The sequence below is a fragment of the Ranitomeya variabilis genome, chromosome 2, assembly GCF_051348905.1.
Source record: "Ranitomeya variabilis isolate aRanVar5 chromosome 2, aRanVar5.hap1, whole genome shotgun sequence".
NCBI classification, from domain to species: domain Eukaryota; kingdom Metazoa; phylum Chordata; class Amphibia; order Anura; family Dendrobatidae; genus Ranitomeya; species Ranitomeya variabilis.
Window position 1 is genome coordinate 179,645,188 of NC_135233.1, and position 12,232 is coordinate 179,657,419.

Below are 12,232 nucleotides of genomic sequence, written 5' to 3' on the forward strand. Positions count from 1 at the left end.
CCGCTCCTCCCGCCCATGTAACTTCTGTGTAGCACGCACGCCGTGTGCCTGGCTCACGCCAAACAACAACACCAAAACCGGCTTCTGACGTCACCACCGGCGAGCGCTGCTGGCTCCACCCCTCGACGTGTTTCTAAAAAGAACCCACGAGCGACCAATCAAAGTAGTCTCCGCCCACATAACCTCTTCCTCTACGGGCTCTCATGAGGTACAAACTAGTGAAGTGTGTGGAATATTCGCTTCGCTTTTCTGTTGCTCTGCGAGCTTTCTCTCGGCCTTCTAGGCCTCAGTTACAGCTACGAGCCGCGCTCCCTATTGTCCCTGAAGTAAAGAGCCCCGGCATACCACTGTGTGACTGGCTGCCATTGTTACCGCTGGCAGCAGCTGAGGCCGCACTGCTTAGCCCACCGGCAGTCACACGCGAGCCCGGCGGCGGTGTCGGGCCCGTAGTGCGGCAGAGCTGGCGAGCAGCCATCATTTAAATCACGGTCTTGGTGTCCCCGCACAGCTCGCTCTGTTGGAGGAGGGTCAGTTCTCTGCTCCGTCCGCCTCCTCCTCCTATCAGTGGCTGCACCATTCATCCAGCCCTCAGCCATCCAGGGAGCACAGGGTGTGTACACACCGTCTACAGAGCCGTCTCATCCTCCCGGTCACACACCATAGGCGGCTCCAGCACCAAGATGTCCAACCGAGCGCTGTGCAGAGAGGCGAGCCATGCTGGCAGCTGGTACACTGCCTCAGGTATGTGGCCATGGGCGAGGGTGGGGCATTGGGGGCACAGCTGCTTCTGACCTGGGAGGTGGAGGGACAATTGTGTATGTGTTAATGTAGCCCTGCCACCATAAGTATATGATCTCTGCACCTGAGGGTCCGTGGGCTGGTAGTGGGGCCGGTGACCTCATTGTGAGCTGCCGGGCACCCAAAGCTGTAGGCTCTCAGGATCCGGCCCAGACTGGTCCTTATAAGAACAGGATACCTGCTCTGTGGGATCATCCTACTATAAGCACATGATCTGTACATCAGCGGGTCCGTGGCCTGATAATGGGGCCGGTGACATCATCATGAGTGACCATATACTAAAAGCTGGCTGTATGTGCTCGTGATCCGACCCAGACTGGTCCTTATAAGAACAGGATACCTGCTCGATGGGATCGTCCTACTATAAGCACATGATCTGTACATCAGCGGGTCTGTGGCCTGATAATGGGGCCGGTGACATCATCATGAGTGACCATATACTAAAAGCTGTCTGTATGTGCTCGTGATCCGACCCAGACTGGTCCTTATAAGAACAGGATACCTGCTCGATGGATCGTCCTACTATAAGCACATGATCTGTACATCAGCGGGTCCGTAGCATGATAATAGGGCCGGTGACATCATCATGAGTGACCATATACTAAAAGCCGTATGTGCTCGTGATCCAACCCAGACTGGTCCTTATAACAAAAGGATACGTTCTCTGTGGGATCGTCCTACTATAAGCACATGATCTGTACATCAGCGGGTCCGTGGCCTGATAATGGGGCCGGTGACATCATCGTGAGTGACCATATACTAAAAGCTGTCTGTATGTGCTCGTGATCCGACCCAGACTGGTCCTTATAAGAACAGGATACCTGCTCGATGGGATCGTTCTACTATAAGCACATGATCTGTACATCAGCGGGTCCATGGCCTGATAATGGGGCCGGTGACATCATCATGAGTGACCATATACTAAAAGCTGTCTGTATGTGCTCGTGATCCGACCCAGACTGGTCCTTATAAGAACAGGATACCTGCTCGATGGATCGTCCTACTATAAGCACATGATCTGTACATCAGCGGGTCCGTAGCATGATAATAGGGCCGGTGACATCATCATGAGTGACCATATACTAAAAGCCGTATGTGCTCGTGATCCAACCCAGACTGGTCCTTATAACAAAAGGATACGTTCTCTGTGGGATCGTCCTACTATAAGCACATGATCTGTACATCAGCGGGTCCGTGGCCTGATAATGGGGCCGGTGACATCATCGTGAGTGACCATATACTAAAAGCTGGCTGTATGTGCTCGTGATCCGACCCAGACTGGTCCTTATAAGAACAGGATACCTGCTCGATGGGATCGTCCTACTATAAGCGTCTGATTTGTACATCAGCGGGTCCATGGCCTGATAATGGGGCCGGTGACATCATAACGAGTGACCATATACTAAAAGCTGGCTGTATGTGCTCGTGATCCAACCCAGACTGGTCCTTATAAGAACAGGATACCTGCTCGATGGGATCGTCCTACTATAAGCACATGATCTGTACATCAGCGGGTCTGTGGCCTGATAATGGGGCCGGTGACATCGTGAGCGGCTGGACACCCACAGCTGTCTGTAGGTTCTCATGATCCGGCCCAGACTGGTCCTTATAACAATGGGATACGTGCTCGATGGGATCATCCTACTATAAATGTGTACAGATCATACAAACCTCTGTGGACTGATATTGGGGGCAGTGACATCCTTGTGTGTGGCCAGACACTCAAAGATGGCTGTAGGTTTTCAAGAGCCGTGCGTGACTGGTCCCTATAAGAAAAGGATGCAAGTGATCTGTAGAGTCGGTCATTTTGTGGTGTAGGTTTACCATTGAATTGTATTTTACTAACAAAGGAAGATACACTAAAATCAATCTATTGTTTCCTCTTTGCCAAAGAGGGTCACACTGTCACATCTGAGCACTCTACAGTGTCTTACCCTCAGACACATATGGAATAAATGCCTGACGGGTGCAAGTTCCATTTCCAGGACTTCCATATGTTGAAAAAGTGGGGTCCTCTTCCTGATCCCGCTTCAGAGAGGAAGCGGTCATGTGTGCAGGTGGCTCTTTCTATAGTACATCCTGGGTGCCCGGCATTTCCCAACTCCCATAAACAATGATGCACAGAGCTCCATGTATAGATGGGATCATTGGAGGAAGGGGGATGTCTAATGTGACAGCAAAGCATTATACAGGACAAAGGTGTCCAAGCCACCCTTACTGAGGCGGGTGTGTACACGACGACCGAGCTCTTTGTGCTGTGCCTCTAGTAGGACACGTATACTCAGAACCTTGAGGTGCTTTTCCGTCGGAGGTAATTGGCTTCTAAGAAATCTGGCACCAGAGGCATCTCTATGTAAAATCATTTGTGTCACTAATCAGGGAGATGGCAGCACTGGAGGGGCAGGGTAAGGATATTATTACTCTTGTTCTTATAGTCATTAAAGGTTTCATCAGGTTGTCCAGCCCTTTGTTTCAGCATAACCTTTGAGGACAAGCAAATGTCGAAATGTGTCTGCTGAATTCTGCTAGAAGACACACACAGAAAGTACTGGTTAATATTTGCTATTATTCCTTATGTGCTCTTGTACTGGAACACAACAACCACCATTTGTAGTCAGTAATATTGTCGTCTCCTCAAATCTAGACAAAACCTGAAATCTTGAGATATGTTGGAGACTTCATACGAGGTCGGCTATGAAACTGGGTAAAATAAATAATCCTGGGAAGAGGTTTCTGTTCAATTAAGGCTAATCCTCGAGAGGCCTCTCAGTGGTTCAAGCTGCAAATCTGCAGAAGAAAAGCATTATCCTTGGATTTCTCTTCTGGATCTTGTCTTTCATACATTTTGGATTTTTGTAAGGCAAATCAGATGCATGTGATGTCAGCCTAAAGTTTTATTCATGCAATGCTTACCATGTCGATCTCCGCAAGGAGAAACGATATAATAACGGTCGGACGCCTCTCACTCAGCCAAACCAGATCTCCGCTTTGCACTGACGAGGGGCAGTACCCCGAAACAGTGTCTGCAAATTGAGATTCTGGTTTGGCTATTATCCTAAGTCATGTGACAAGGCTCGTTAAAGGGTCAACATTGACTTGTAGGATTGATACCTTCCAGTAGGTGGCACTAGAGTTCTAGCTCTCTTCCTCTCTGAAGAGACAATTTGCATAATTAGCATATTACCCAGAGGAGCATTGCAGCTTTAAGTCTCCTCATCTCGGCATGCTTAGCATGTCGATCTCCGCAAGGAGAAACAATACTTTTTGGATAACATTCATGTAATAGCACATTTCTACATTTGTATTGAGGCCGCAATACCCACTTGTGGATTCCGTGACCTTAAAGGGTTATTCCCATCTTCAGTGATGGACATAATTGGATAGTACTTGTGAAAGCAAGCAAGTTTCCAGTTAACTGTTTATTACAATTTACACAACCCCTGTTCCCTTTATCATTTCAGTTTTATTTGATTACTGCTCATTGCTCAGGATACCGGCTACCTTTGTGGTCCAGCAGCAGTGGCCTAACTTACAAAGCGCTGACGAGAACTTTCCAATAGGGTCATTCCATGGTAATTTACGTTACATTCACAAGCCAGAAACTGGCTCCAGACTGTTCTTTGAAGGCAGGCACAACAAGGAGTGAATGTATATTGTACATTAAACTATTCTCAATAGATTTCAACACAGTTTGATTTTTCAACAATCAAACTAAATACAAAATACAGTGTTATTACTTGGTAACTTACCTTACAAAAAAAGGGAAAAGCAATTGTCCTTCACGAGTCTGCCAAATTTTCTGTTCTGGCACTATTTTTATTGTATTAAAACATAGTCCCAGCAACTTTAAAAAATGTATTTTAACCTCTCAAGTTAAAAGCAACAGTTTTTATTACAAGAAATATAGATAACTTACGTTACCGCACAGTATAGTAACTTTCGTTACTAAGCTGATGGTAACTTACGTTACAATATGTTACCATCCATTGGATTAAACTTATATTCAGGTAAGTTACCATTATCTTTGTAACGTAAGTTACTATATTGTGTTGTAACGTAAGCTACCATGGAATGATCCAATACAGCTCGTAAGCTGGCCGGGATTGTGGAGCGCACTTTTAGCTCCCGATGCAGACACTGTGCTTCTTCAGGGCATCAGAGAACGCATAGTCTTGTCCCACGGTGCAGTGATGCCTTTGTTCCGAACTGTTGATAAAGCTGGGGTGCACCATCCCCCGACAAGCTGGGAAGTGGTGAGCTCCTGCCAATGATGATGGGGCAACCCATTTAGCTTACATCTTCACCTATGACAAAGGATTTGGTTACACAGGGATTTTGGCCAAAGGTCAAACAGCCGAAGATCGCTATGTGCTGCTGCTCCATTGCAACGGCGCCTATGTTGCTGCAATAAGCATGTCGCAATATAACTGCCATTTTGCTGCTTGTTTTTTCCAGTACCCTAGGGGCATCTGCGTTACACTGCAATGTAGCAGGGGAGCGTGGTTATGTTTTCTACATGTGTGTGTGTATATATATATATATATATATATATATATATATATATATATATATATATATATATATATATATATATATATATATATATATATATGTTTTTTTTTACTGAGCTCCTCTCAGCTGATTTCTGACCTTCAGCTTAACTTTAATGTGGTGATTAATAACTGCCAATAAGAATGTTTACTGGGGATGCTTTAGGTCAGGAACTTCTGGCCCCTGGGCAGATTTCCGGGGACCACAGTGTTCAGGCCAACAGACGTTGACGTTGGCCATTACAGTTTTGGCGGGCGCAGTTATCGAGCGATTCGCTCACCTACCACAGATGAAGACAGGAGCAGCACTTATGTCTCCTGTGATGTGTCTCCTGCTGCCATGTATACGGCAGTCTCAGTGTCTATGTGAAGTATACAGCAGACCTCACACTGCCTGAGTCTTACGATACATGAGCAGTGATGTTACTGTGAGGAGACCTGCAGTGAAATATACATGAGTTTGGTACAACTTACTGCTGCGAGTTCTTTACAAAAGAGTTGACTGCTCACTAGACCAATGCAAATGCGGAAAAGCAGTTGCGAATGGCAAATATGGCCTTAGTGGGTGTGGACCCACTGCGCCATGGACCAGGCTTACTCTGCAGGGGCTAAGTGACTTTTCCTTAGAACCTCAGGTGGCGAGGATGGGCTTGGCCACAGGTATTCATCAGCTGTCACTCCAGGGCAGGCCCCAGACCTGCAACAGCTGATTCAGGAGTCAAAACAGGAAAATGGAGCACAAAGGAGGCAAGGATAGAAGTGTAGTCAGACGGTCCAAGGTCGGGGCAGGCTGCATGGGTTCACAAAACAATGCCAAGGTCAGACAGAACTGGTATATGAGCCAGGTCAGCAACAGGAAAGACGAGACAAAAGAAACTAGACTGAACGCTAGAGATGGACAGGAACCTAAGTTCAGGTAGGGAACAGAAGGAGGAGCAGCCTAATGTATCCCTTGTTGGCTGGGGAAGACAAATTCTGCAGGACACAGCAGGGTTAAATTCCTGCAGAATCTGTCCGCACCTCTCTGTGGCCAGATGGAGACAGCAGGAATATGCAGCAGATTATTGAAGTGCTGCATGAGGTAAGTCAACACGTCGGCCTGACATGGAGAGGAGCAAAGTGGTTAATGCATTAAGTAGCTCAACTCTGGGAAAACATGCGAATTACCTTCGTGACAGCAACATCATCAATACCACCTAACATCACATATCTCACCAAAGACAAGCAGTCCTAGCCTTTACATAAGGGTGATTTAAAGGGAACCTGTCAACTCGTTTTGCCACTATAAGATGCGGCCACTGCCTTTCGGGGCTTATCTACAGCATTCTATAATGCTGTAGATAAGCTCTCGGCCCAACCTGAAAGAGAATGAAAACAAGTTTTATTATACTCACCCGGGGGGGCGGCCTGGTCCGATGGGCGTCACAGGTCACGGATCCGGCGCCTCCCATCTTCATGTGATGCCGCCCTCCTGCTTGCTTTGTGTCACGCTCCTGCGCAGGCTTACTTATCTGCCCTGTTGAGGGCAGAGCAAAGTACTGAAGTGTGCAGGCGCCGGGCCTCTCTGAACTTTCCCGGCACATGTGCACTGCAATACTTTACTCTGCCCTCAAACAGGGCAAATCAGTACGCCTGCGCAGGAGTGCGACAGAAGTAAGCAGGATGACGACATCGCATGAAGATGGGAGGCGCCGCACTTGGGACCTGCGACACCCTTCGGACCAGACAACCCCCAGTTGAGTATAATAAAGCTCTTTTTTATTCTCTTTCAGGTTGGACCGGGGGCTTATCTACAGCATTAAGGTACCGTCACATTAAGTGACGCTGCAGCGATATCGACAATGATGCCGATCGCTGCAGCGTCGCTGTGTGGTCGCTGGAGAGCTGTCACACAGACAGCTCTCCAGCGACCAACGATGCCGAAGTCCCCGGGTGGGTAAACATCGGGTTACTAAGCGCAGGGCCGCGCTTAGTAACCCGATGTTTACCCTGGTTACCAGTGTAAATGTAAAAAAAACCAAACCACTATATACTTACATTGTCTGTCGCGTCCCTCGCCTTCAGCTTCCCTGCACTGTGTAAGCGCCGGCCCTAAAGCACAGCGGTGATGTCACCGCTGTGCTTTGCTTTACGGCCAGCACTGACACATTCAGTGCAGGAAGCTCTGAGCAGCAGCGCGGACGCCGGGGGACGTGACAGACATCAGAGGGTGAGTATGTAGTGTTTTTTTTTTTTACTTTTACAATGGTAACCAGGGTAAATATCGGGTTACTAAGCGTGGCCCTGCGCTTAGTAACCCGATATTTACCCTGGTTACCATTGTAAAACATTGCTGGCATCGTTGCTTTGGCTGTCAAACACGACGATACACGCCGATCTGACGACCAAATAAAGTTCTGGACTTTCAGCAGCGACCAGCGTTATCACAGCGGGATCCAGATCGCTGCTGCGTGTCAAACACAACGATATCGCTATCCAGGATGCTGCAACGTCACGGATCGTTGTCGTTCTCGTTGCAAAGTCGTTTAGTGTGAAGGTACCTTTACAGAATGCTGTAGATAAGCCCCCAAAAGGCAGTGGCCGCATCTTATAGCGGCAAAATGAGTTGACCGGTTTCTTTTAATTAAATGTTTGACCAAATGTAGCAGGATTTTTTTTTAAGTTGATTATTTTAGACAGCCCCAGAATGTTATAAATATCCAAATGGTTCCCCACCTTTGCTTTAGGTATTTGGAGGTTTTCCGTGCTTTAGTCTTTTTCTGAAGAGCTCATTCTGCTGCAGTAATAGAGGAGAAGTGGGTGCGTGAAGCAACATTTTTATGAAACTGAATAGCACAAAGTCTTCTTATCCCAAATTCCATGCATTAAAAAAATGTATACCTCCAAAGTGTGCTTTGTAAGAGTGCGGAACCCCCAGTCAGCCTCCATGGACCACAATGCATTTAGGTCTCTACTAGTGATGAGCGAATATACTCATTACTCGCGTAATGCTCGGGGGTCCTCCGAGTATTTTTTAGTGCTCGGAGATTTAGTTTTCCTTGCAGCAGCTGAATGATTTACATTTCTTACCCAGCTTGATTACATGTGGGGATTCCCCAGCAACCAGGCAACCCCCACATGTAGTTATGCTGGCTAGTAGCTGTAAATCATTCAGCTGCTGTGATGAAAACTAAATCTCCGAGCACTAAAAAATACTCGGAGGACACCTGAGCGTGCTCGGGAAATCTCGAGTAACGAGTATATTCGCTCATCACTAGTCTCTGTTAGTATTCTCTGTGCTGCATCTGGTGGGGGCTTTTTTGCTTTCGGCAGGGAACCTCCCTCATACACCTTTGCAGAATGTCCAGTCAGACCTTCAGTGACCCTCACACTGTTTGAATCAAATGAACCAGATGTTTAAGGAGGTGAGGTGTGAGCACCTCTGCCCAACCAGCTGATCCCAAGAGACAGGATGAAAGGGAAAGACGTGTTTGGGGGTTGTTGTTGCTGCTGTCTTGGAAGCGATTCCTGGACAAAGCATTTTGGTGCCCTAGGCAGATGAAACCTATGGCACCTTACCCCAAAGCAAAGGAATGGCTCAGAGACTAAGGTAACAGTACCCCTAATGCACATCCTCCCTTCCCTTCAGATGGGTTGGGTAGTAAGCTCTGATGACCAGACAAAAAAGTTACCAAAAGTAAAATAAAAAGTAGTGTACCTTTAGGAATGTGACTTAACAGGGAGTACAACTTCAACGCTAAATACAGAATCAATCTTTTTTTTTTTCTGACCATTTACACAATAGGGGAAAAAAATATCTATATTCATCTTTGACGTCCTATATTTTAAATGTGGAACCCAAAGATAGTTATGGAAACTAATAAAGCGTGACTATAATTGTTGCTGTTTGGTTTCAATACCCTAATGGAAAATAAATAGACCCCCTGTTATAAATACAGTTGGGTACAACCGTACAATGCAGGATGTGATGTAAATGTTTTTATAACAATTTGGGAAAGTTATGAAATGTCCTATAAATGTCTGTTCTGTTCCTGATCTAAGGATCTCGGCCTTTAGCGGAGATCAATCTGTGCTGCACTTTATGTACATGCTCCGTAGTGACCAGTGCTGTGGAGTCGGTCGTCAGAGGTTTGGCTTACCAACACACAGCCCTGTATATTATTATTACTATTTATTATTATAGCGCCATTTATTCCATGGCGCTTTACATGTGAATAGGTCCTCCAAAGTCACTTAAAAACTGAATAGGTCCTCCAAAAGAAATTTCCTTGAAATTTAATATTGCTGCTATATTTTTAAACCTTCTGACACACTAGCAACATAAAATAACATTTTACAAATGGTGCTGATGTAAAGCAGTAATGAGGGAAATGTTTTTTTGTGTGTGTGGTTTGACCATCTGGATTAAGGTGATAATCATTCAAAGTTTGAAAATTTTTATTTGTGTGGAGGCTGCACTGTACCGTGTGTGGAGGCTGCACTGTACCGTGTGTGTGTGGAGGCTGCACTGTACCGTGTGGGTGTGTGGAGGGAGCATTATACCGTGTGTGTGTGTATGGAGGCTGCACTATACCGTGTGTGTGTAGGCTGCATTATACTGCGTGTGTGTGTGGGGTGCTGCATTATACTCTGTCAAGAACCATGGTCAGTGTATTATACTATATGTACTATATGGGACCTGCATTATACTGTATCAAGGACTATCTGTCCCTGTCATTCTTCCTCAGTTGGAGTTAAGAGGCCGGGAAGCAAGCGTTGAACAAACTTCAATATTATCGATCACGCTCGTTTAATGGCTTGAACTCAGCACACGTAAATACAACAGAAATGCTTGTGTGATGGTGCAATATGTGGTCCCAAGCATAAACAGTCGCACTCAAAGTTCCTTCAAAATTTTGCCAAGCAAGTGTTTTTGTATTTTCAAAACACCAAAATAAACAGATCATCGCAGTGGTATAAGGTAACGTTTCGACCCGCTGGGTCTTTATCAAACCTTACTCATGATCAAGAAACAGGTAGAGGACCTGTTCCCAAGTAAAGAACTGGAGTACCGTTAGGGGCTGCTTGTGTGCTGCATCTGGCATCTGCGGTGATAACGCCAGATTATTTCCACGTCCAGTTATCACCACCATAGAGCAAGAGTGCACGTCTTTCCTCTTCCTTATGGTACAATATGTGAGCATTTGGGGCCCCACTTTAAACTTTTGCCCAGGAGGACCCCATTTTGTCTAAAATCGGCACTGGCTGGAGCCAGGGGGACTGCTCTTCAGCTAAAAGACATCATATTTTACGTTGTCTAAAGTTAAAGCCTGAATCTTTGTTAGTTTAGTGCTGTGATCATTGTGCAAAGGATTATATGTAGCAACAAAGACCCCTCCCCTACAGGAAAGAGCACTGTGGAATGCATCTCCATCCTCTGGGGATGTTCTATGCAGATATATATATATATATATATATATATAATACACAGTACAGGCCAAAGGTTTGGACACACCTTTTCATTTAAAGATTTTTCTGTATTTTCATGACTGAAAATTTTACATTCACACTGAAGGCATCAAAACTATGAATTAACACGTGGAGTTATATACTTAACAAAAAGTGTGAAACAACTGAAATTGTGTCTTATATTCTAGGTTCTTCAAAGTAGCCACCTTTTGCTTTGATGACTGCTTTGCACACTCTTGGCATTCTCTTGATGAGCTTCAAGAGGTAGTCACCGGGAATGGTCTTCCAACAATCTTGAAGGAGTTCCCAGAGATGCTTAGCACTTGTTGGCCCTTTTGCCTTCACTCTGCGGTCCAGCTCATCTCAAACCATCTCGATTGGGTTCAGGTCTGGTGACTGGAGGCTAGGTCATCTGGCGTAGCACCCCATCACTCTCCTTCTTGGTCAAATAGCCCTTACACAGCCTGTAAGTGTGTTTGGGGTCATTGTCCTGTTGGAAAATAAATGATGGTTCAACTAAACGCAAACCGGATGGAATAGCATGCCGCTGCAAGATGCTGTGGTAGCCATGCTGGTTCAGTATGCCTTCAATTTTGAATAAATCCCCAACAGTGTCACCAGCAAAGCACCCCCACACCATCACACCTCCTCCTCCATGCTTTACGGTGGGAACCAGGAATGTAGAGTCCATCCGTTCACCTTTTCTGCGTCGCACAAAGACGCGGTGGTTGGAACCAAAGATCTCAAATTTGGACTCACCAGACCAAAGCACAGATTTCCACTGGTCTAATGTCCATTCCTTGTGTTCTTTAGCCCAAACAAGTCTCTTCTACTTGTTGCCTGTCCTTAGCAGTGGTTTCCTAGCAGCTATTTTACCATGAAGGCCTGCTGCGCAAAGTCTCCTCTTAACAGTTGCTGTAGCGATGTGTCTGCTGCTAGAACTTTGTGTGGCATTGACCTGGTCTCTAATCTGAGCTGCTGTTAACCTGCGATTTCTGAAGCTGGTGACTCGGATAAACGTATCCTCAGAAGCAGAGGTGACTCTTGGTCTTCCTTTCCTGGGGAGGTCCTCATGTGAGCCAGTTTCTTTGTAGTGCTTGATGGTTTTTGCAACTGCACTTGGGGACACTTTAAAAGTTTTCCCAATTTTTTGGACTGACTGACCTTCATTTCTTAAAGTAATGATAGCCACTTGTTTTTCTTTACTTAGCTGCTTTTTTTCTTGCCATAATACAAATTCTAACAGTCTATTCAGTAGGACTATCAGCTGTGTATCCACTAGACTTCTGCTCAACACAACTGATGGTCCCTACCCCATTTATAAGGCAAAGAATCCCACTTATTAAACCTGACAGGGCACACCTGTGAAGTGAAAAACATTCCCGGTGACTACCTCTTGAAGCTCATCAAGTGAATGCCAAGAGTGTGCAAAGCAG

The 12,232-nt window shown here is 45.9% G+C and overlaps 1 protein-coding gene across 2 annotated transcripts in view; it reads left to right on the top strand.

Annotated features, from left to right (window-relative positions):
* The first annotated feature begins 205 nt into the window (after nt 1-205).
* Nucleotides 206-12,232, top strand: part of MEMO1 (mediator of cell motility 1) — a 172,614-nt gene continuing 160,587 nt past the window's right edge. The window contains exon 1 of one of the 2 annotated variants that reach the window (XM_077283240.1): nt 206-741. In XM_077283240.1, coding sequence (XP_077139355.1) covers nt 681-741 — 61 coding nt within the window. In that variant the 5' untranslated portion in view covers nt 206-680. The remainder of the gene's footprint in view (nt 742-12,232) is intronic. The other variant, XM_077283241.1, reaches the window with a different exon arrangement.